The sequence below is a fragment of the Dendronephthya gigantea genome, unplaced genomic scaffold, assembly GCF_004324835.1.
Source record: "Dendronephthya gigantea isolate DGI-Jeju-01 unplaced genomic scaffold, DenGig_1.0 000058F, whole genome shotgun sequence".
NCBI classification, from domain to species: domain Eukaryota; kingdom Metazoa; phylum Cnidaria; class Anthozoa; order Malacalcyonacea; family Nephtheidae; genus Dendronephthya; species Dendronephthya gigantea.
The window spans coordinates 808658-835836 of NW_021163068.1; the positions used below are offsets into that span (position 1 = coordinate 808658).

At 37.5% G+C, this 27179-nt stretch overlaps 1 protein-coding gene across 1 annotated transcript in view; it reads left to right on the forward strand.

Moving 5' to 3' along the window:
- Positions 1 to 3104: 3104 nt before the first annotated feature.
- Positions 3105 to 27179, forward strand: part of LOC114529923 (deleted in malignant brain tumors 1 protein-like) — a 61086-nt gene continuing 37011 nt past the window's right edge. Inside the window, exons 1-6 of the mRNA XM_028551490.1 lie at positions 3105 to 3188; positions 10288 to 10372; positions 12027 to 12347; positions 24639 to 24992; positions 25843 to 26163; positions 26629 to 26964. Coding sequence (XP_028407291.1) covers positions 10303 to 10372; positions 12027 to 12347; positions 24639 to 24992; positions 25843 to 26163; positions 26629 to 26964 — 1402 coding nt within the window. The 5' untranslated portion in view covers positions 3105 to 3188; positions 10288 to 10302. The remainder of the gene's footprint in view (positions 3189 to 10287; positions 10373 to 12026; positions 12348 to 24638; positions 24993 to 25842; positions 26164 to 26628; positions 26965 to 27179) is intronic.

Here is a 27179-nt window from a genome sequence, read left to right on the forward strand (position 1 = left end):
CCGAGCAATCACTCATGCATGAAATCATTCGTGCATGAAAAAAGTTACTCAAGCTGCGAGTTAAAACGGAAAAAAGCCCACGTTTACGCAGTTGCGCGGCTGACTTAATTTTCATCAAAATTTCTAAAATTTCGATTCTTTGTAAACAAATACCCAAACGTTCAGCCCTTGAATTCAAATTGAATTTTAAACCTCTCATTCATGTTTGCACAAGCAATTCAAAATGATGCTTTCACAAACCGCTCTTCCATTTTTCGATGTTAATTTTTCTGTTTGTTTTTAGTGTTAGAATGACCTGAAGATGGTAAAGTACCCATACTAGCATAAATCTATGAGATATTTTGATAAATTTATAGTTTTCTTAACATTTCAAAATTGTCTACTTTTTTTTTATACACCCTGTATAGTCGCATGTTGAAAGCAGGAGAAACACACAACAGCCCATTTCGAAACTGCTTGAAATCCTTTAGTGCAGGCTTACTCTGCTCGGCGTGTGCAGTTAGTTGTATGTGTAATGAGTGTAAAGATAAAGATAGCACTTGCTAGCATTTTTATCGCTTTATTGATTCTACTTTACTGCTTTGAAGGTGAAACGAAATATGCCCAAAGTGAATACAACACGTGATATAACTAGCAACTTACCTGTGCGCAGGTTCTCGATTAGGGTGATATGGCCTGCAGCTAGCGACGCTGGGGGTCGACCCGAGAGGAAAATAATAATAAAAAAAAAACCAAGCCGAAACTATAGATCGCTGTCGCTACGCGACACGATCAATTAGTATAGTCACGGGGAACGGGGAACCCTTGCCATCCAAAGACACCTACGAATTCGTTAACAGTAACATAAAACCTTTACGTGTCATTTCACTAATCTCTCTAAATAAATAGCATACCTCTTTGATGTATGACCTATTTAGTTTAATAAAGCGCGTTTAATTAGATCGATGCAACTAATATTAACATGAGCAGGCACGTTAGTACTTTTTTCTGGGTTCATATTTCAGACAAATGATAATATTTGCATTAGCTGATAGCATGTGTTTCTAGAAAGACGTGGAATTCATAACAACGGTGATACATTAATTATCATAACAACAGCAGACGCGCACTACTAAAACATTGTAAGAACCGGTTTATTTTCTTAATATTGCATGTAAATTTCTGCTTCAATCGATTCTGTGTTGTATAATTATGATGATCTCCGAACACTTGCTGAGCTTTCGCGTTGGATTTTATATGAAGAAAAAGCTGAGAGGTGCAGAAGAATAAAGTATGTAATATAATGATGCCTGATTATTATAAACATTTTCCGATAGGGTTCTGTGACAGTAATTCGGGGATTCAAAGTAGATATTAATGCTAGTACTTACGTTCATGCATTTGTTCGTTCGTTTGTTAATCGTTTAGACTTAAATTCATTATATCCTTCTAAAAGTGAATAAGAGTCGCAAATTTTCATGTCACAAATTTCCATTGCGGTATCTGAGTATCTCCGTGATTGGAGATCTCTACCTTGGCCCGACAAGACTCTGATTTCTATTTCACAGTATTTGCTACAATAGGCCCAAGATTTCAAAATAAATGTGTTTATCTTTACTTCCGATCAACTGCTTGAAAGCAGTTATTTGCTGCGGGTAAGAAATTAATACAGGTTTCCCAGAAAGTACTTATGTTTTGAACATGTGTTGTGTGGGAGTTTAATTTTTATTAGTTGAGCAGAACAATACTAACTTCCCGAACGGAACAATATCCGCAATAGTGCAGGCTGTAACACGTCGAAAATAAAGCAAAACAATTTTATATCTTTTTTTTAAAATATGAGCTGAAAGCTATGAGCCAATAATCCCGAATGACAATAACTTGACCTTTATGGCTGCTTTCCAGTTACGCGTTTTTCATACGCACGTACACGCACGTAAAAGTCTAAATCCTTTTGCATGATATCTTTTAAAAAACTAAGTAAATGAATCGAAGGAACTTAGTTTCCTGCTTATTTTAGTATGCATTAGTTGACCTAGATGTTAAATAATGAAAATTTAAAAGCATTTAAAATTTTCCGTACGTGCACGTGTGTATAAAAAACGCGTAAGTGGAAAGCAGCCTTTAAGGGACTATGACTGCATGCACATAAAAATGAAATAAACAAACGAAGAAGCATTGTCAAGGCGAATTTTTTTGTCCGAGTTTAAGTTTATATACGATTACATGCACGACAACACTAAGTTTCAGCCCGGGCTGAAACCACTCCATCTAATAAGCCCCTTATAGCTTCTGGGATTGGTTAGCTTAAGTTTTCCCCACACGGCATTACGAACTATAGTCAAAGTGAGACTGTATTAGAGCATCATACATAAAGTATAATTATAGTGTTTTTGATGCACCAACAGACCTCAAACTCTTAATAGTGCTGATACGGAGGCTACTACGCTGATATAGATATTTTATCAATTTGGCGGTTATGGCCGCTCTAGCAATGTTATATAAAACAATTTCGTCAATTAAGACGCCATATTCGGTTTTAGTCATGTTTCTTTGATATTTACTATTCTATTGTGATTGAGCAATAACTTAGCCGATCAGGAAGTTAAACTATTCGACCGTTTAGCAATGTCTGATACACATAAGTCTATATGCCTTTCGCCCTCAGAGATTTACAGCTTAATCATGGAATTGAAGCTTCCAAAGAATTATTAGGTATTCCGGCTTTACTATTAATCACTAATCTCTTGGTATGAAAAGGACTTGATGTATAACCTAGCTAGTTCATCCCTGGTGACGAGTGAAATCATAGCCGAAAAGTCGCCATTTTTTTATATTTGCGTATACATGTACAATTGTACAAGGTTGATCAATGCCACCAATATCTCTAAATCGCAGAACACAAACGCTTTCTTGCCTGTATTTTGCAGTGACGATAAGTATTTGAGGTGGATAGTGGCATATGTTTGCTTGTTTTTTTGATGCAAAATAATTGTAACGAATGCATAACAACACCAGGGGACAAGGGCTACATTATCATAACAACAGCCGGGGTTATGTTTATTGAAAACAGTATTCAAAGACGTATATCGAACTTGATACCGTATTCTGCGTATCATATAACGATCTATCTTTAAAGATTTTGAGAGTTTGGGCATTGGGTATCGTTTGAACCATAAGGCATAACTGAAAGGTGTCGAAGAATAAAAGTACGTAATATGTAATGTACTTACTTTGATAAAAATGCGATACAATTCAGTGAGAAGATATCAGGAAGTGATTTATTGTAGTGTACGTATGGTGGGCGACTATAAGGATTCACTAAACAAATTTATTTAATTTGTTTTATCTGTTTGACTTATCGAGTTTTTAATCAGTTCTATCTTACCAAACGGAAATCAGATTTAAAAATTTTCTTTGAAATTTAATTACCGCCTATACATTTCATATGTTACATATTCATCACAATAAGACTACCATTTTTACGCGACTGTTGTCTTTATTTTCAAAAGATTTCGCCCTTGACAAGCCACTGCATTCATGTTCGACTTGCAACACCGTGATTTATCTTTGGTAATTTCGAGCGAATTTTTAAAATACATGTGTAAAGCTCTACCACTTCGCTTTCTACGACATTTCAAAATCCAAGAATTCATTGGTATACGTAATTATAAAACATAGTTAAATAAGCACGATAGTTTAGAATCTCAATCTAGCTTCTGCGGCTCTGCTTTAACTGACAATCTGTACAATTCGCTCATTATATGTGACCTTCCACGGGAAAACGTACGTTAACGATATTTCGTTGAAACGGCAAAACGAACGGATAACGAACGGGTAGTGAACGATCTGTAATAACGTTTCAACGAACCCAAAAAACGTTTTGACGAATTCAGCTAAAAATGTGAACGTTTAAAGTCGAGAATACGAACGGATAAATAAACGTTCAATCTGAAGCCGTTTGAACGATTTATGTTTATGAACGGTTTTAACAAATTAGTCTGAACGCCTGTTGCGCGTATGATTGACGCAAGATATTATTGAGTAATTAAAAGAATAGGAAATATTTTCAAACACCTAACATGTGTTGGCGCAAGTATGCGCGTGTACATATAACCTATGCCTTCATTTGAATGTTTAACTAAATTTATTAGCCAAACTACGTAAATCACATTATTTTATACTTTATATACATATACACATTTGCATTTTGCATCAAAATTCGGGTTTATTAATCGTTAGAAAGCCTTCAGTTATTAGTACAAATTATCATCATTATGTCAAATTAATCAATGCATCATCTGCAACTATACCCATCAAAATATTCAGCGCGTGTTTATTTGCAACAACGTTACAGATTTTGTAAATCTCTCCACGGACAAACTATATGTATGGATGGGTGGTTAAGGACATATAAACACATCATGCATGCATCCGTTTTATTAACACGGCTTTAAACCGAGAGTAAACGAAGATTGCCATAAATGGCCTGGCTTCGATAATAATATCATAGGCAATGTCATTGGTCACCGTCTCAGTTTGGTTGAGTTTCAGCTATATACTGGATACATATTTTATGTTAAACTAAACACAAGATTCCATTGTACACTATTGCTTATACTCTTTGACGCGCAAACGACTAAATTAATTAGCGCAAGGTTCAAGTTGTTTACAGATGATAACCAGACATTAATACAGAATATCGCATACGCAAAGTTCGTTTGTATGCAAACCAGCTTAGTAACGTGTGCTTGCATGCTGTCAAAACTTTTTTGGTATAAATAGCCCACTACATTAAATATCCAAACCATTTATACACGTGAAAATCCACATTTAAATTTTAGCAATGCATTGCGCGGCGGTAATAAAATATTTAAAATACAGGGTGTATCAAAAAAAAGGTAATCCAACTTTGGTGCGCTATTGTACGTGAACTACTCATTCTATTAACGATTTTTTTTTCACATTCCGAAAGGTTATGCTTTTAACTATCGAATGACATGTTTTTGATACCAAATGGTGAAAAAATGAGCAAATAAGAGGCTGATAAAAAGTGTTAGTCGAAATCGCATATTTTCACCTCTGAGAGTTGGGACTGAAACCATTGAAAATTAACTCTCTTTGGGACTTAATTGAAGAATTTTGCTTTTGAATAAACTACCCGCATATGCATATTAAGTAGGAATAAGGAGAGCATTCTAAGCAATGCGGCATAAAACCGGTGCAAGCTGTGACATGTTCATGATTAATTGTTTTTTTCTTTTGTTATGCACTGCTTTAATTAGGCTCAAAGGTGAAAATATGCGATTGCGACTAACATTTTTTATCAGCCTCGTATGTGCTCACTTTTCACCACCATTTGGTATTAAAAACATGTCACCCGATAGTTAAAAGCCTGATCTTTCTGAATATGAAAAAAATTCGCTCATACACTGAGTAGTTCACGTACAATAGCTTGTTGAAGTTGGATTACCTTTTTTTTGATACACCCTGTATAAGCTTGAATATTTACCTAGTGCACACAATATGTTCCGTGCGGCAATAGCCTCTAGCTGCGGTCAAGCTTGTCGCGGAATGTCGCCTATACACAGTACTGTCAGTAGCAACTATGGGCATCATTATACCTTAAGAATATTTTAAAATTTGATAATAATCTATTTTATTGACTGCATGCACCATCGCCATATTTTCTTCGCAAAGCTAAAGCTGCAATGTTCTTATTTCTGCCGCCATATTTTTTCATATAAGTGATATGTTTTGTGACCATACGATCACATATGCATGTGTTATGACTTATGAACCAGTATATCGCTAATCAATACTTGTGATATTAAATTAGCTAACTAAATTCTTGGTGGACACTATATTCATCAGGAAATATTTTTCCCCCCCAAATATTCGACCATTTACATAGTTAACTGCGTAAATATACCTATGCTACCTGCATGAGCCTAACAATAGTGACCTAAAGAAATAGAACGCGTAAATTAATGGGATAATTTTCGAAATCTTCATTTCAAACCACCGCGGCAATCCGCAATCCCGAAGGTCCGAATTCAGTTCCGCCCTGCAAAACAACTTAATACTCAACCCCGGCAGCAAGAAGAGATTGCACAGTATTTTCACTAAAGCATATAGCAATAGCAGACGGCCCATATAGAAACCGGGTTTTTAAATCACAGAGTGCAAATAATTTTTTCTGCAAAGCATATAGCAATGCTGCCGCCCATATAGAAACGACAATGCCAAATGCATGCACAGGGGAGTTTATACTCACCATTTTAAGAAACAAACGATCTCAACATCTTCGAGACATCTACTTGTGACACAATTTGTGCCTCCTGCTTACAGTAAAATTAACTAATCAAGATTAATTAAGACATGCATGAAAGCATTAATCCATTTTGTCTGGCGAAATCTTTTTACATCATATAATTATATATATTTCGAGGTAGCATCTACCCTTTTTTTATGAAAAATGTCAGCAAAGTTTGTAAACAATTGCTTTTTCAATGTAAGTAAATGCATCCTATAAATTGTATTAACCACCACGGCCCAAGCTAACAACTTTCTAACCTCAGCCAAGCCATTTTGAAGGTCTGGCAACCTTTCATGTCATGTTTATTCGGAATGATTGGATGATCGTGGCCCAACTTGATTTCACCGGCCATGATAAGCAATCTAAAGGGTTATATTGCTGTGCGCATTTAATATATCCGAATAATTTTACTCGCGTTAACAATACATAAAATGCAATTGAGAACGTCTTGTTATATACAATTGCATGATCATCTATATGAAATCTTACTTCGAATGCGTGTCATATTTCGATATATATGCATGGTCAATAGAGAGCTACAGTTTAGCCAAGCAAATACACTCAAGGGAAAAAAAACTTTAGTTTGTATCGAGACAACCGTTATACGAATTCTGTTGATGATTTCATCGATAAGCCTGATTTCAAGGCTTGGAGGAAAATAATTGCAAGCGCCCCTAATAAAGTGGCCCAGTCATGACTTTCCTTGTATCATAGCTAATGTTTCATTTAGTATTCATACCTTTATATGCACGTGTTAAAACGCCTTGACTTCTCCATTGATCTTAATATCCAGCAAATATTTGGGATAGTCTTCGCGAAATTATTGGTAAAGATCTTTACCCGCGTGCACATGTACGCATAAACAGTTGATAGACGCCATTTGAAATTTGCTCATTTTGCCGCTCTAGCTGGCAGGCGTCAAGGTGCAATGACCATGCATAATTGCAATTTGATATCCGGAATGTAATTTCTAATCAAGGGAACCCAAATCAAAATTAGTGAAAGTTTTCCTGTTGCCCAACAGCTGATATGTTGTCCAAGCAAGATAAATTCCAATGCTCCTTTTCTGATGAATTATATATAGCGAAATATATGTAGCAAAATATCTGAAAGGTCAAACTTAAATGTTTGTAAACGTTAGCTTGGCAACTTGCCCTTTGGGCTTGTGTCAGCCCAGTGGTGCGCAAGGAAGGACTGCAGGCACTTTAAAACATAGCGCAAAACTCAACCTCACAAAAACACGGAATTTTTTTGTAATAAACAATGTCACACAATGAACATCATTGATATAGGTTCATAACTTTCATACAGTCTCTATCATTTATACGATTTGAGCCTTTTCCGCGTTCCACGTTTCCGATTCGAGGAGCAAGTCGAGAGAAATCAAATTACAACCAAAATATACATGGAGAGTGAATTGTGCTGAAATGTGCATATATCAATATATATGAAGTTTTTTTTTTGTGAATTAAGAGTCTAAATAAATATTTACAATGCATGAGTTATATTTATGCCATAAGTTATATTTATGCAATTGCCACCTTTCAACATGCCAGCGACGATCGAGCCAGATGGCTTAGATCTAGTGATTTTGTAAGCGGGGCACTGAGGATCTTGTTGCTCCGGCTCCAGTTTTAGACTAGATGCACGCGTACATATTTAAATTGCTATGATATTCATGCAGTGGCGTAACGAACAGAGCCGAGGATGGGGTCTTGAGGTATACTTGGTACTGCGGGGTCCCTTAATTCGCTGTTTGTCATAAATCACGTTTTGCTTATACTATGATGTTTCGTTATCTATCCTGGCCCCCAATAAATTGGGATCCCTTAGTTCTTGTCGTAACCCTACCGAACGCGCGTTATGTCACTGTATTTATGTCTTCAAATATTAGCTAGGGTATTTTGTTGTATAATTTGTAGCTATGTCAGACTGCATTAAAGACAACGAATTTCAAGCTGAAATGTCCGTCCAAGGATGCGGTCTTTAATTTTGAATAGATTTTAATCAGTAGCTGCTTCGTACGGAGGCCCAGCTATATAAGTTTATCAGATGTAAATAAATTAGCTATATACACATGGTTTACAAGTACGATATTAATATGTAACACGCAAAATCCCTCAATTCATTTTAAAATCTGGTTTTGTCTGTTTACATACATTTAGAGACTTCCGACTATTATGCAACTTAATTAGCACCTTGCCAAGGCATATTATGGCTCGTATAAACGCTAATATATGGCTTGCGACGTTGTTTGGATGCGCGGTGAAACTTCGCTTATGGAAGCTACAGAAGTATAGTAAAGCACAAATTCTAACCATTTAGTGCATTACCGAATTCAAAAAACGATAAATTTTTGAAAGAAAGCTTACGACGTGAAATTTGACGCTAATGGAATAATTGCATGCACTGAATATTAATAGCCTTCTGTCTGCATGACGCTAAGCATAAACCATAACATGAAGCGCACAAAATAGCATTCGATTAGGCTAAAACGATATAACCTCACTATTTCCTTTACAAGCCTTTTACTAAGGAACTGAATACGTTTCTGGGAGTATTTCTGTGTAGCACATTCTGCGCTTCTTCTACAAAGTTGTAACATTGCAAATGTTTAATCTAATATGTTGAACCAAATCCAATGCGATTGAACGAAATTCCGGCAAACGTTTCAACGAACGGTAAATCAAACGGTTGAACGCTTTTAGACCAATTTTCAAACGTTTTTTCCTAAGCGTTCGAACGGGCAATTTCGAACGATGAACGATCTCGAAAATCGTTTCAACGAACGCTTCAAGCGTTTGAACGGCAAACGAACGGATAACGAACGATATTTTCGAACGAACGAAATAGCGTTAACGTATGTTTTCCCGTGGAAGGTCACATATTGAGCGGTCATGACAGAATTGTAACTGGAGGTACAACATAAATAGTCATATTCACAGGTTAATCCTTAAATCACAGGAACTAGTTATTATTAAGGAAAGTCTAGCTATTATTAAGGAAAGTTATTCGTCGTCACTCAGCTATTCTCCTCATCAGTTTTAAGATAACAAAATTTTCACTACTGGCCGTGATGTCCAAATGACTTTGCGGACTAAGCGGATAAGAAATTACCTAGATCAGTAAAATTAATTTGATTCGCTTTCACTATCAGCTCAAGAATATCAAAATATTGATTCATATCAGGACTCTTTCTGTTTATGCAAAGTAGAGGAAAATTAATATAGTTAGTAAACAAACTTTGACATAGTTAGTATAGAATTAAAGTATCGCATCTAAAAGAATCGAAAGAAGCTGTTTTTTCGCTAACAGGCAATTTTTTATAAGTGAATCATATCATCTGTTAGTTGCAAGTGCACTTTGGCGAATAGGAAAAATTTACTAACCGTTTGTGCGTCGGTTTGGAAAAGGACAAAAAGTATTAATTCCTCGCTAATACCAGGGGTAACCTATAAATAAACTTAATTTGCATGAAGGACTTTGTGTTGTATAATTCATTATGTTATCAATCGTGATCGTAAGTAATGGTATATTTTTCAGATATAGCTAATCATAAAAAGCAAGAAAATATCCTTGCTTCTTTGATCAGGAAAACTTGTATTTTTGCATACATACGAGTGACAAAAATTGCATGGCTTCAGTTCAGAAAATGTGTTAGCCTTGCTGTGAAAAAGAATATTTCTCGCGAGGAAGAATATCTCATTGCACGAGCTATACGTAATGAATTGTTGCTGATGTCAAATTTGACTTAGTAGATTTCATTTCTGTTTCTGTTTTACTTAAATCTAAATTTTTAATGCTCAGACAAAGCTATAGAAGTAAGAAGAAAAATGACACTCCCTTCGCGAAAATTTCGACAAGTGGAAAGTAACTGAAAATTCAGTATAAGGAACACTAAATAAACAACGCGTGGAATATTCACATATACACTCTATTAAGCCTTGAAACTCTTATGGTAACCAACTCAGTATACTTTTTCGTTACAGCTACCTGTCTACAAGATGACGAGCTTTGCCTTCATGACTGGCGCGATTTTCCTTTTAAATCAATTTGTACCACATCAATGTCAAGGTAAAGCATTAGCGAAATTAAGATATGAGGCCTCGAAACTAAAGCCGGTCGCAGTAATATACATTCTGAACTAAAAGTCACTCGAGTCCTTCCAGTGTGCGGTGACGTTTTGCGAGTTTTTGTTCACGCGCACCATTTACGCCGAATGTTCAACACGTTGAATAACTTGCAATGTCTTACAAATTTGCATATTATGTTCTTTTTTACTGCAGGGATTTGCTCTCTTTGGGCGCATGGAATAAATTGGTGCAAGAGTGCGCACTTACCCCACGTGTGCACGAAAAGATAACAGATTCCTGCAGAAAAAAAATAATGAACATATGCAAAATTTGTATAACATTTGAACATTTTTCTATGCATATTAGCTTGCTATGACAAAAATTTGCTCTCTGCACCCACACTCTACGCACTTATTGAACGTTGAATATTCACGGACAGCAAAACGTCTCCGCACACTGGGGGCACTTGCTTAAGCCTAGCCTCCACATGCACGTACTGTCAGTGCGGCCGATTTGGCGCATTCTGGGTGACTCGAAACTGGTCGCTGATGCCGACAGTAGAATTGTAGTCTACTTTCAAGGCGGCCCGTCAACGCCGGAACGTGCGATTCGCGTACGTATATAATCCTATACCATGCAGCGCCAACCTTTGCACAGATTGCATTAATATCAACTTCCCAACTAAAGTATTCATCTTACTCAACTCCTAAACATTTTATAGATCTATACCATTTTAATGATTTATTCTTACAGACCGTTGCTTGTTAAAATTTGATGACTCCAAATTTTGCTTCCAGAATTTCATTTATATGCTTCTGAAAACTGAAAATTCGCGTCGCGTTGCCGCTTTGCGCCGTGGTCTGTAAAGGCCCTAGCTTAAGCTAATCTTCACGCGTGACTTTTAACTCAGCAGAATGCTCTCGTGTGCAGCAGGTTTGGGGTTATAAGTATAGAGTTATACACACTGGAATACACATTCAAAGGAGAAAAGAAAATTCGAATAAGAGAAAGAGATACGCTTACAACGCCTGATTTACATAATCACACTCGGTGACTCGAAACTGGTCGCTAAGCTGGCCGTCTTTGTACGTATAACACGTTTATTGTTAAGCCTTGGTCAAACGGCCGCAACATTTTGTTGCAACATCGTCCAACAATGTTGCAGCAAAATGTTGCGGTCGTTTGACCACCCTTTTACAGAATGTTGCATGATGTTAGAACATGTTGCGTTGAGTTTGACTCCAGTGAAATTTTAACGCAACATTTTGTCACAATTTCTGGAGTTGCGATCGTTTGACCACTTGCAAACAACATTGTTGTCGTTGGGCATGCGCATCAGACGTTCTTGGCATAAAATTTGAATACAAGATGGCGGCCATGTTGCTCACCTAGGCAACATATGCCGGGATTTGCAACATATGCCGGGATTGGCAACATGTGAAAGATGACGAAGGTTGGTACGGTTTGACCAGTCTGGTCGAATATGATGACAACAAGCCGCAACATGTGCCAACCATGTTGCATGATGTTGCAACAAAATGTTGCGGCCGTTTGACCAAGGCTTTATGAAATGGGAATGTCCTTTGGCTTAGAACATCGCAAACAAAATGTGTAATGGCGCAAATGCATTCCAAAAGTTTCAATTTAATTCCTAGATGGGTCGCTAAGGTTACAAGGGCCATCAAGTTGGAATGGTGCTGGCCGTATCGAAGTATTGCACAAAGGACACTGGGGAACAATCTGTGATGATGGATGGGATATGAAAGATGCTAAAGTCGCATGTCGTCACCTTGGTTATAAAGATGTTGCAAGAACTCTTCAGAGGAACGAGGTTCCTTCAGGCTCTGGAAATATTTGGCTAGTTGCTCTTGATTGTACTGGAGATGAAGAAAATATTACAAGCTGTTATCATAATGGATGGGGGATTCATTCTTGCTCTCATACTCAAGATGCTGGAATGAAATGTTCTACAACGGGTATAAATATAATAATATTCTTGTAATTTTCCAAGATGACAACAAATAAGTAAATTAGCTAGTAATGGACCTTTTGCATAATAAACCAACTTTTGATTTAGGCAACAAAAAGGAAATTTCCGAAAAGTGCGTACTAAATTTAGTAAAATTACCAAGTTTGGCTGCAAAATATTGTAAAGTACGGAAAATATAGCCATGCGAAGTTGCCAATTTTGTATACTTTTTTACTATGGCCGGAAGTTTGTAACTAAATTAGTTAAACGCTTCCGGCCGTAGTAAAAAAGTATACAAAATCGGCTACTTTGCATGGCTATATTTTCCGGAATACTTGACATTTTGCGGCCAAACTTGGCAATTATGCTATAATTTCGGTATGCTCTTTTTAGCTGAGGTGATTTATTTCCTTCTTGTTACCTAGATCACAAGTTGGTCTATTATGCAAAAGGTCCATTAGACCACGTAAGTATTTAATATCGTAAAGCTTTCGGTCTGTTAACACGGACCTATTGCATTGATAAAGGCTTGGGTTAACGGACCAAAAGCGTTGCAGTATTAAATACTTAAGCATTGTACCTATATAAGTATTGATATATTTCAATAATTTCGATGCTTGGAATGAAATTTTAACACGCACACTTGCTTAAGGTGGCTCTCTACAGTTTTATGTTACAAAATCATTAATAAATGAAATAATGTTATTGTTTATATCAGCAACATTTTGGGGCAGGAATCAGGGGCGGATTGATTTGCATATTTAATTCTCATTTTATTGCCTAAAAATACGTAAGCCGCGCGACTGACTGGACTTACCCCAGATCCGCCCCTGCAGGAATTGTAATCACCGAATTCCAATAAAATATTTTTGCACCAAAACGTGGTTAGATAGCCATACACACGTGTTTTCGCGCAATGAAATTAAAATCCTCATTTTTTGTGATGTCATGAATATAAAAATAATCGTATATTTTTCGTGTTTCCTTCGGTAAATATTTTTAAAACTTCTCTGACTTCCCTCTATAATATCGAGGTGCGTAAAATATGCCAGTTTTAGGAAAATCGTACAAGCCGATTTGTTTTTTCCTAAAAAAGTTTTTTTCAGGATTACAAATCAAGTGCTCGTACCAATATTTTAAATGCTATCATTTAAACTAATATGCAAATACTGCAAAGCTTTCGGTACGTTATCCCGGGCCTTCATCAGTGCAATTAATTAATTTATTAAGAAATTTACGTATCTGAGGACACTTATCAAACTTACAATAAAATTATGTGTGCAAGTGTGCAACCTAATTAAAACTCTAGACAGCCACCTTAACTATGCAGAAAATATATATATATATATATATATATATTAATATATATATATATATATAAAATAAAATCAATGAAATATTACAAAATTTTGAATATATTGTTCGCTACACTCTGTGTTTCACGTTTCTTCTGAAACGATCATCAAGCGAATGATTACTCTACAGCAGTTAAAGTTTGTGTGATTGTGATCACGTTTTTTACTTAATTTTTTTATTTATATATATATTATATATATATATATATAATATATATATAATATATATATACAAGTATATATAATATTTTATATTATATATATATTATTATATATATATATTATATATATATATATTTATATATATATATATATACAACATGTGTAAAACAATATATATATATATATATACACCCGTTTGCAAAAACGTTGGCCGCAGATAGATATATAAATAGATACTCGAAATCTAATTAGAATTGCATATGTTGTGTAATATGATTGAAATCCCATGAAAATGTAATCATATGCAATTCTAATTAGACTTTGAGTATCTATCTATCTATCTATCTGCGGCCAACATTTTTGCAAATGGGTGTGTATATATATATATATTAATATATATATATATATATATATATATATATATATATATACAGTATAATATATATATATATATATATATATATATATATATATATATATACAGTATAATATATATTGTTATAACATAACTATTCCCTGTATACTTGTTACGCAAGGCTTTATTATGTTTAGTTATATGCATACAAAAATAGTATAAAAACAGCTGCAAAAATAGGAATAACAAGAGCATGACAGGGATTAGTGATTAATTTTTGCCGCAAGACGCCTGAGTAAATATAATTTCGGCCCATTCGCAACCATTAATCGCCTTTCCCTTTCATGTATGACATATCGTGGGATTAAATAAGTAATAAGGTGAAAATAAATATAATCCTCTCAGAATTAATACCTGGATAAACATTCGTAAGTCGTCACTTATCTTAATGGTCGCATTCTTTAAAAAAAGTGTGCGCGCTGTAGGCCATTCAAGTTCATATGTCAATCAATTGTGTTAAAAATGTTGCTCGGTCAAGCATGTAATAGATTACGTCATCACAAGTTCAATTCGATAAAATAAGAGTGAAAATAGTTTAAGTTAAAAGATATTGTTCACAGACGTATTGTTGGTATATTTTACTAGTTGTTGATGATGAATATTTTAAGTTGTGAACATTTTTAAGTATTGATCGATTGAGCAGAAGACCAACTCGACTAGTGCGACAACGCCTTAAATAAACAAGATATGAGAGCTGGAACGAGCTTCTAAGACCAACCCACTGGTTACATGTACAACGCTGATTGGCTGGATAAGGATCAGCCCACTATGGTTGATGACGTATGCAAGAGTCACTGAACCCTCATTATAAAAGGGCGTGCACAGCACCTGAACCTTCAGTGGACTAGCGGAGTAAAGATTAACTTATGAAACGTTAAGAAGCTCAACCTACAGGACAGACGACCAAAGACAAGAACGCAAAACGACGAAGATAGAGAAGTAGAGAAGAGAAGAACGGAGAAAGAAGAGAACATTAGCGAACTTTAGTTAAAACTATTGTAAAGATCTCGTACCTCGCGTATCAATTAAAGAAACCTTATAACAACTTGGTGGAGGAACGGCCTCATGAGCAACCCGCAGGAACCGTACGTTCGATACATCCCTGTAGTATTTGTGCCAACGCCAACCGAAACGAACCCGGTAACAACCGCCGCCACCCAAACAGCAACGACAACAACAAAAGACGCGGCGACCCAAACGGAGAGTCCGTTAAGTTTGGAATTTGGGGAGTATATGCGAAAATTGCGACTCGAAGTTCCAAAGTCCCGCTACTGTGAGCCAGAATATCGTATAGTTCCAGCTGGATACGAAGACGATTCGGAAGACGAACTACTCCCAGTGTTGAGCTGGTCGTAAGTTGGCATATTGACTAAATCGATCAATTTACATACTTTATATTCTTCTCTATATAATAACGTTGCTCTATATCTAGTCTAGTAATATGTTTTACATATAAAAGAGAGTTTTACAGTTTAATGAGCGTAGCAGAATCTAGTTCTGAAAACGACGAGCCAATTGCTAGGCGAACGCGATCTCATAACATTAAGTTCTCTCGGGTTGGACCCTGCGCGTTGGTGTACACGAAACTGTACATCTTTGGGTGGGAACGAGCCTTCTGTTCTTTTGGATACTTCTGATTCAGATACTTCCCTCTCTTCATTGTCATACTTAGAAACCGAATTTCCTGCTTTTCCCAGGGCCCCAATAATGGATGAGCATGCCCAAGCCTTACCACAGGGTCTCCTCGAATTACTACAACAAATGACCGACAGACTACAGGAACAACAAAATCAAATTGTAGGGGCGCCTCCCAGAGCTAGTGGTCTTCCACCGCCAGTTTTTCGTGGTTCCCCCACTGAAGACTACGATGAATGGTTACAAAAATTTAACAGTTATGCTACATTTAATGGGTGGACCCCTGAGCAACAGTTAAATGGGTTTATAATGTTTCTTGGTGGTAGCGCGCTACGCGTTTGTCAGCGTCAAACTGATGAAGTTCGCGCAGATTTAGAAGCGTTACAAGATGCTTTAAGACAAGTATTTGTATCACCACATCAACAGTTCCTCCGGCGCCAAGAACTAAATAACCGCACGCAAGGTCCAGTAGAGCCGCTTGAAAGTTACCTTGATGATGTTGACGCTAGAGCAGCGCGATTACAGCTTACAGATGCAGAAACTATGCAATGTTTTGTTCAAGGACTACGTCAAGATCTGAAAGAGCATGTTATTTTGCAGCTACCAGATACATATGCCGCCGCTGTTGATGCCGCGCGTTTGAAAAATTCGCTTTCGCATCCAATAACTGCAGCTCTAACAAGCCCAAGTTCGCGTACCTTAACGCCTATAGATTTTGTTTCGTCGCACTCAACAGCACACGTTCAAACAACACGTAATCCTCATAGCCATTCTGATCAGTTTCCGAATTACGTTACTCGTGAAGAATTTACGAGGTTACAAAATCAAGTTCAGGCTACTTCGCCGATTCCAAGATCGAGAGTAGGACCGGCACAATTAGTTTCAAATGCTTACAATACTTCACGTAATCGTCGCACTACGGATGGGCGACCAATTTGTAATCGTTGTAATAGAGTCGGGCATATTGCAAATCGATGTTTTGTAAATTTGAACCGCCCAAATTTCTCACAGGGCCGAACAAATCTTAATGCGCCCAGAGGCTCATTATTTCAGCCGCAACATTACACACAGGGACAAACTGTAAGAAACAACTTTCAAAACCACCCAAAATCAAACCTTTATTCAGCAAGGCCTACCCGCTTTCCAGCATTGCCACCACCTCCCCCACCCCCACCGCCGATGAATGTATTACAGCAAGAAGCTGCATATACCTCTAATCCATACCACGACGAACCCTGTTTTCTCTTTGCACGGAAACGTCCAAATCCAAATAATACATATATTTGTCAGAAACTTCGCAAAACATATTATTTGACTGTGGCTGGAAAAATCGAAGGCATTGATACTAATATTCTCATTGATACGGGTTCGGCTATTACCGTTATTAATCAAGCTTTCTGGGAGAAAATTCGACAAAATTCGAGATTGGCTTTAGGAACATCTGGGCAATGTAAAACAGCGCAGACCGCGAGTGGTGAAATAGTTCAGGTTTTAGGTGATGTAAATCTGGAATTTCATATAGGCAACACTAGTTATATGGTAAAAACATGTGTTTTACCTAAGCTTCATTACATCGCTATTTTAGGAAAGGATTTTCTTGAGCGCTTTGATTGTATCATAGATTTTAAATCTGGGTATTTCAAAATTGATCGTGACAATATTGTTATGCTTAATACACCTAGTACGCGTCAAATTGAGACTACCGACCACGAACCAACAGTCGAAATAACGAAAGACCCATTACCATTCGCAGATGTAGAAACTGAACCTCATGAGAATTCAGGATATATCATTTATGCAGCTGATACTCATGTTATTCCTCCAAATTCAGAATGTGTCATCCCAGCAACATTTAAGGACAATTATATAACTGAAATAACGGGTTTGATTGAGGTTAACTCAAATTTACCGAAGCGATTTAATGATTTGTGGCGCGCAGCGCTTGTGTACGTATCCCCATCAGGTCTTGTCCCCTTTCGGTTGGTAAACCCTACTGAAAAACCGGTTAAAATTTATAGGTATACTACGTTGGGCACGTTTTTTAAACAAAGTGAGATTAGCAATATTATGTCTTTATCAGCAGAACAAACATATAACCATGATTTATCCACTGAGCAGAATTCTTTAGCTGAACAAACAGATGATGAATTTGACATTTCACCAGACCTGACGACTGATCAATTGAATGCATTACATGGCTTTTTATCAGATAATGCAGATATTTTTTCGCAAGGCACACACGATTTAGGAAGAACTTCCATTGTTAGACATCAAATTTTTACTGATGGTTCTCCACCTATACGACAGAGACCATATCGCACTGCACCAACACAACGTGATACGATAACCGAACATATTCAGACAATGCTTGAGGCCAACATTATTGAACCTTCAGTCAGCCCATGGGCAAGTCCAGTAGTGCTTGTAAAGAAAAAAGACGGTTCAACTCGTTTTTGTGTTGATTACAGGAAACTGAATGCTGTAACAAAAAAGGACTCTTATCCTTTACCACACATTCAAGAATCATTGGACTTATTAGGCCAAACACAATTCTTTACCACCTTAGATTTGTTTTCTGGCTATTGGCAAGTAGAAATGGACGAATCGTCCAAAGAATTAACTGCATTCACCACTTATGATGGCCTATACCAATTCAATGTACTGCCTTTTGGATTATGTAACGCCCCGTCTACGTTCCAGCGGTTGATGGAAAACGTTTTACGCGGACTAAACTGGAAAATATGTCTGATATACATCGATGACATAATTATATTCTCGCATTCCTTTCAAGAGCATCTACAACATTTGAATTTGGTATTTTCGCGCCTAAGACAAGCAAACATTAAACTTAAGTCTACTAAATGCCATTTTGCATTTTCTAAAGTCAAATACTTAGGCCACATTGTTTCGAGAGAAGGAATTCAGCCAGACCCAGATAAAATCAGCGCAGTAAAAGATTTTCCTGTTCCAAAAAAGATTAAGGATATTCGTAGTTTTCTTGGCTTAGCTAATTATTATCGTCGCTTTGTGAAAGACTTCTCAAAAATTGCCAAACCACTGACGCAGTTACTCCATAAGAATGTAAAATTCCAATGGACCGATGCTTGTCAACTAGCTTTCGATATCTTAAAAACGGCATTAATATCAGCTCCAATTCTGTGTTACCCTGATTTCACAAAACCATTCGATCTTTATGTGGATGCAAGTTTAGACGGATTAGGCATGACTCTAGGACAAATACAAAACCACCGGGAAGTTGTCATTGCATACGCAGGGCGCAGTTTAAATTCGGCAGAGCTCTCGTATTCCGCTACAGAGAAAGAAGCGTTGGCAGTAATCGACGGTATAAAGAAATTCCAACCGTATTTGTATGGGCATAAGTTCACGGTTCACACAGATCATAACGCTTTAAAATGGCTTATGAGTGTCAAAGATGTCACCGGAAGATTAGCGCGTTGGTCGTTATTTATCCAGCAATTCGATTTTGAAATAAAACACCGCCCAGGCATAGCTAATGGCAATGCTGATGGTCTTTCGCGACGCGCTTATCCAAGCACTGATACCTTAGCTGCTTTAAAGCCTGTCCCAACTGAGCTAGCACGAATTCATGAAATGCAACGAAAAGATGCGGATTTGGCACCACTTATTACATATCTAGAAACAAAAACACTGCCAGGCGATGAGAAAAGTTCCAGAACTATTTTACATCAAGCGGACCAATTTCTATTAGACGAACATGGCTTACTGCATCATTTGTTGACTCCGGCGGGGCGAAATCGTCCCGATACTAAAATTCAACTAGTCATACCCACTCCCTTGCGTTTCGAAATATTAAAATCATTTCATGATAGCCCGCTAGGCGGACATTTAGGCTTAGAAAAGACGTACGAGAAAATTAGGACGCACTATTATTGGTCCGGTATGTTCACTGACATACAGCATTGGGTAAGGTCGTGTATTGATTGTCAAACGCGTAAGACACCGCGAAATAGGATTAAGGCTCCTTTATTACCAATTCCTGTCGACGGAGCGTTTGATAGAGTCGCTGTGGATTGCTTAGGGCCATATCCGGAATCGTATTCAGGCAACCGATATGTTGTAGTGTTTTCAGATTACCTTACACGTTGGCCAGAGGCATTTGCAGTTTCGACAATTGAAGCCTCAGTAATAGCTAAATTGCTTGTGAATGAAATATTTTGTCGACATGGAGCGCCAAAAACGTTGCTTTCAGATAGAGGTAAAAATTTTCTGTCAAAGTTAATCCGTGAAGTATGCGGTCTCTTAGATATTAAGAAACTGAACACAACCGCCTATCATCCACAAACGGACGGGCTTGTCGAACGATTTAATAGCATTATTTCACAATCATTATCAATGTATGTGTCGGCAAATCAAAAAGACTGGGATGAGTTTTTACCATCAATATTGTTCGCGTATAGGACCTCACCACAGGCGACAACTGGGGATTCCCCATTCTATCTCCTATATGGGCGCGAACCACGCTTACCTATAGATGTCAATATATTACCGCCGCAAACTGATAAGCTCTCGACATCCATTGCGGAGCACAGGGCCCGTATCGTCTCTCAGTTAGAGGAAGCGCAGCGATTAGCTAAAGCAAACACAGAACGAACACAACAACAAATGAAAGCCCGCTATGATTTAAAGTCGAAACCAGATACCTATAGAATCGGACAACGAGTCTGGGTATTTACCCCAAAGACCCAAAAGGGTTTGTCAAAGAAATTGTTACATTGTTGGCATGGTCCTTATCGCATTGCGGAGAAAGTATCACCTGTCAACTTTAAGTTGAGGAATTTAGCAAATCGCCTAATCGCGACACCAGTACATGTCAATCGTATGAAACTCTTTTATGACGCAAATGAGCGACCAATTGAGCCTCCTAATGACTTAGTTGATGATGATTTTAGTATGCGCGAAGACGATATTCCACTTGACAGCTTTGAGACCACAAGCGACACTGAATCACACCCTGACGAGGAAACGCAAGAAATAACGTTGAAAACGCATGCCTCAAATGTGCCTAATCAGCCAGATCATTCTAATGACGATGAAATATACCAAATTGAAAAAGTTTTAAAGACACGCTTAAGAAAGGGTCAGAAAGAATACCTAGTAAAATGGTTAGGTTTTCCGAGTGAACAAAATTCGTGGGTGACAGAATCTGATATGGTAACACAAGAACAACCCTCTATCAACTCCTTGACCTTGACATCGAACCAGCAGCGGAATTCCAAGTTAGCACAACGCATTTTCAGATCAGTATATCATCTGGTCGCAATATTGATATTACTAGTAACATGTATCACAATAGGGTCTGCTCACCCCATTAATCTTGGACCTCTTTACGACTGTTCACGCGTATACCATACCGCACTATATAAGTTTACCGATTATTCACATTGTGAACATGATATGCACCTAAGTGATTCTAAAGTTAAATATTTCGAAGCTGATGTTTTGCAATATTCGCCAAGGAGCTCCAGTTTGCCTATTTTTCATTGCACTGCCCAACGATTACGGATGACGTGTTCTGAAGTTTTTTCGGTCACAAAAGCAGACATCATACCTTGCATACAATTTCGGTTTCTAATCGCGAATGTATTAAAGCGGTAATTCATCATAAGACACGCTATGGAAAACTGAAACAGCATTCACATGGAGAATGGCGAACTCATACCCCTGATTCATATAGCTGTAAGTGGCTGAAAACTAGGACGAATACTTATATTCATTTTCGAGTGATTCAATATTTAGCACGACTTACAGGAAAGGATAGGTATATTCAACAGCACTTGACACATACTCATTGTCGTTATTCTCGATATTACTGTCGACCCCGCGAAAAACCTAAAAGTTCGATTGTTTGGAAAAAACTCAGGCACCATGATACCCGGTTGTATCATTCGCTTGGTAAATTTACAGCGCATCGCATTGATAATTACATACTCATTCCATCTCTGAGCATTAGCGGCACAGTTGTAGAAACCCGCGAAAAAACAATTATGGTTCTTGATACCGGATATATTATTAATTTAGCACATCGTAACGGCACACTAGCCCAACTCGAAAACAAACTGAAGTCATTAAAAGTTAGGGATGTGCACCTTAAAATGGCTGGTCAGGCTACTAGAAGTCTTGCACGCGTGTTCTCCGTACAAGTTAACTTATTCGTTAGTCATTTAGCTGCCTTGTCTGAACAGGAACGTATAAATATGATTCGTTCATGGGAAACATATGTCGCCAACGCCAACAAATGTCTAGGATATACAGGTGGGCAATTGAAAACTTCCCCCACAGTAGCTCCCGATGGTTCTCTAGCAGAGAAGGTCACACAATAAGCCCAAATGGAGATGCATATCTGTTGAGTCGATGTTATAATGAAACCAACTTACACTTTATTTTTAAATCGGACTTATAACGGTACATGTTATTCGAAGTTTCCAGTTTATCTTCATGCAAACAATCAGATTCAGTATCTCTCACTTACCGAACGTCGACTTTATAGCCATTCTAAGTCAATACCATGTGATAATATTCCGGACGCCACATATATTGCTGATCATTCAGGAACTTTGTGGTATATCAACCGCAATGGCACTGCGTTTAAAACTAATTATACCAAGACTTATTTACCGGCCTTCTCCAATTCCATACTAAAACTTGGCGATCTTAATCCACGATTACTACGATATATTCCAGAGCCATTTGAAACATTCTCGCTCCTTGATATTCTTGCGCAGACTCAGGAAACAATAGAACAACTAGACAACATTCGAGCAGCAGACGAGGATAATAACGTCGCATTAGGAATAGGCAAAATAATAATCGGTATTACTCTATCAGGCATATCTTCCGGTGGAAGTCATATCATAAAGGCTGTAGGATCAGCGTTACATGACGGATTAACGGGCCTTGGCAATCTCGATGAAAAAGTCATTACCAGCTTAGGCAAGCCACAGAAACGTTATAGATTCATCCGGTCGCGCATTTGAGCACGCTGCCCGTGGCGCAGGTGGATCTCTTTCATGATGTTTTGGGAGGTTTAAGTGGTTCCCTACTCTGGGGTGCGCTCGTACTTTTGACAGTATTCTGCCTTTATCAATACATACTGAAACAACGGAACTGTTTTCAAAAATCTGATACATCAGCTGACGTTGATCAAACTGACATTAACCAAGGTGACGTTGACGTTGAGATAAACAACGATCAATATGAGTTACAGGACATGACAATGCAGAACGAATGTGTTGACTGTGGGTTGCCCCGATGCCCATCCGTTTCTAACAACTTGTCCCAGGAGTCATCCGTTTAGGAAGGCAAGCAGTTTCGCCCCTGCCTTCATGTAAATAGTTGTTTTCGTCTATATTGTGCTACGCTTAGTAAACGGAATATTCTAAATTGTAGATTACCCCTGAGGTACATATAGGCATAATTAAGTTATGTATGTAGTGTTGTCGTAGTTTAACAACACGTACTATGTGTATAGTCTCAGTTATTAGGCATTTGGTAATATGCCCGTGATAGCCACGCCGAGCTCAAAAGAAAATTAAAATAGTTGGGAAATTGTAGACACATATATGTATGGTATATATTTAACTTAAGTTCGTTATAGCTCACACGAAGCTGGGGACAGCTTATTCTAGGTGAGGAGGATTGTTACGCAAGGCTTTATTATGTTTAGTTATATGCATACAAAAATAGTATAAAAACAGCTGCAAAAATAGGAATAACAAGAGCATGACAGGGATTAGTGATTAATTTTTGCCGCAAGACGCCTGAGTAAATATAATTTCGGCCCATTCGCAACCATTAATCGCCTTTCCCTTTCATGTATGACATATCGTGGGATTAAATAAGTAATAAGGTGAAAATAAATATAATCCTCTCAGAATTAATACCTGGATAAACATTCGTAAGTCGTCACTTATCTTAATGGTCGCATTCTTTAAAAAAAGTGTGCGCGCTGTAGGCCATTCAAGTTCATATGTCAATCAATTGTGTTAAAAATGTTGCTCGGTCAAGCATGTAATAGATTACGTCATCACAAGTTCAATTCGATAAAATAAGAGTGAAAATAGTTTAAGTTAAAAGATATTGTTCACAGACGTATTGTTGGTATATTTTACTAGTTGTTGATGATGAATATTTTAAGTTGTGAACATTTTTAAGTATTGATCGATTGAGCAGAAGACCAACTCGACTAGTGCGACAACGCCTTAAATAAACAAGATATGAGAGCTGGAACGAGCTTCTAAGACCAACCCACTGGTTACATGTACAACGCTGATTGGCTGGATAAGGATCAGCCCACTATGGTTGATGACGTATGCAAGAGTCACTGAACCCTCATTATAAAAGGGCGTGCACAGCACCTGAACCTTCAGTGGACTAGCGGAGTAAAGATTAACTTATGAAACGTTAAGAAGCTCAACCTACAGGACAGACGACCAAAGACAAGAACGCAAAACGACGAAGATAGAGAAGTAGAGAAGAGAAGAACGGAGAAAGAAGAGAACATTAGCGAACTTTAGTTAAAACTATTGTAAAGATCTCGTACCTCGCGTATCAATTAAAGAAACCTTATAACATACTGTACTCCACTAAGTGTGATTGGGAAATATATTATTATATAATATTATTGTGCTACAACGGAATTAATTAATGACTAGCCCATTATTTCTCGTATGGCATCCGAAATTCCTTTTAGGTTTCGACACTAACCCTATCCGAGTGCGTTTACAAGGACCATTAAGCGGGAATGGTATCGGCCGTGTTGAAATTCTCTATCATGGATATTGGGGAACAATTTGCGATTATGGATGGGATATCAGAGATGCTAGGGTTGTTTGTCGTGAACTTGGTTATGATTTAAATCTTGTACATGCCAGAACGCTTTACCGAAACCTGGTCCCATCTGATCCATCTAGCTCTAGACAGATATGGTTAGCCCACGTCGCATGTAATGGAAAGGAAAATAATATTAGAGGTTGCTCTCATAATGGTTGGGGAGTTAATTATTGCTCTCATTCTCAAGACGCCGGAGTGGAGTGTTCAAGCACAGGTAAACTTATCATGGTGGCATTACATAACAAAATTGCCCTTCACTTTATTATACTATACAGTGTGAAGGTGCGTCTATAAAAAAAGTAGCTCGGCCTTTTGGGCCCATCCTGTAAAAAAGTTTACAATTTAAATGGCACGCGAAAATGTTGTTGGTTATTCTGCTACTGACGTTTTTAATCTAAGTTTTCAATACCAATTTCAACCATAAACTGTGAACTGAAAACATCGTTTTGTGGAAAAAAAATTTAACCGAGATTTTGGTTGTCAAAACAACCTTGCATGCTGCCATCTTAAATCTCTGCAGCAGGATAGAAACAGATATCAGTGACATAATTATAGTTTTTACGTCAATCTCCCTATAGTAAATGCATAAGAATATGATATAACGATATAACTATTATCTGTCAGTTCTGATCATATGCCGTTATGAGGTCTCATGCTTGCGGTTTTGAGGGAAAGTACCCCAAAAATGGTGGCATATTCGTCATCATGAGACAGGCTTTGAGGCAACCTTTCCTAGATCATATATATATATATATATATATATATATATATATATATATATATATTAATAGATAGATAGATAGATAATAGATAGATACTCGAAATCTAATTAGAAATGCATATGTTGTGTAATATAATTGAAATCCCATGCAAATATAATCATATGTAATTCTAATTAGACTTGGAGTATCTATCTATCTATCTATCTGCGGCCAACGTTTTTGCAAATGGGTGTATATATATATATATTTAATATTACTGCCTAAAACGGACAAAACACTTGTCTCCTGGCGAAAATAACTCTTTATTATTGTAATTGAAATACTATTTTCATTACCTTCAAGAGGTATTGATAAGATTGCAAGGACCGATAAGTGCTAATGGTACTGGTCGTGTGGAAGTATTCTACAATAATGAATGGGGAACGATTTGTGATAATCGGTGGGACATAAGAGATGCTCAGGTTGTATGTCGTCAACTTGGTTATAAAGATGCTGCTAGGGCACTTCATGGTGGGCAGGTTCCTTCTGGTTCTGGACGGATATGGCTGGGTTATGTCGATTGCAATGGAAAGGAACAAAATATAACAAGTTGTCATCACAGAGGTTGGGGAGTTCAATATTGCTCTCATAGTGAAGACGCTGGAGTTGAATGTACTACAACAGGTATGACTGAGTTCCCGATGAACTTCATTTCAGACATATTGTATTTATAACCGACTTCAAATTTCACTTTAAATTGCGCTGAGAACAAGGATATTCACTTCTTTTTGTCGACCGCGCGTCTTGAATAAAGCCGTACTAATACGACAACGAAGGGCCTATTTACATAGAGCGAAGGCGAATCACATCAATGGCATAAACTGATTTGTCTTTTATTATGATTTTTATGTAGTTGTCACCTGGCCTAGCCGGGATAACTTGCTCCATGTAAACAGGCCCTAAATCACTGTCGACTAGTGCAGACCATCCAAAAGTCTAGACTCAATATTCGAAAAAATTTGTCCATAAATTATGACCCTCTATAATACGAACGTGTCATTGTCTCATTGACTTTATCTGGGATGATATCACATGATATGGAAAGAGACAATAATACAAACGTTAATCGCGCGACGATGTTCTTTTAAGATTTCTCACCTATACCTGTGAGACTAAGATTACAAGGCCCATTAAGTGAAAATGGTACTGGTCGTGTTGAAGTATTTTACAACGGCTATTGGGGAACAATCTGTGATGATGGATGGGATTTGAGGGATGCTAGGGTAGCCTGTCGTCAACTGGGGTACAGAGATGCTTTCAGACCACTTCAAAGATACACTTTTCCTTCTGGCTCTGGACAAATATGGTTAGCTTATGTCGCTTGTAAGGGGGAGGAACAAAATATCGCAAGTTGTACACACAGCCCTTGGGGAGTTGATTATTGCTCTCATTATCAAGACGCTGGAGTGAAATGTTCCAAAACCGGTATGGATGTCCTAATCTCCCTGATACCCCAATTAATTTATATAATATAACGTTTTAGGCTTAAAAGAATCCAACCAATTTCATTGGTCGAGAACCATGATCTTAAAGAGGACAGACGCACGGAAAACGTCACAGAAAATTTTAACGAATTTTGTCAATCATCGCTTGCTTATTTTGTCAGCCAATTACATTTTCGTACGTGTCTTGGAGAGAAA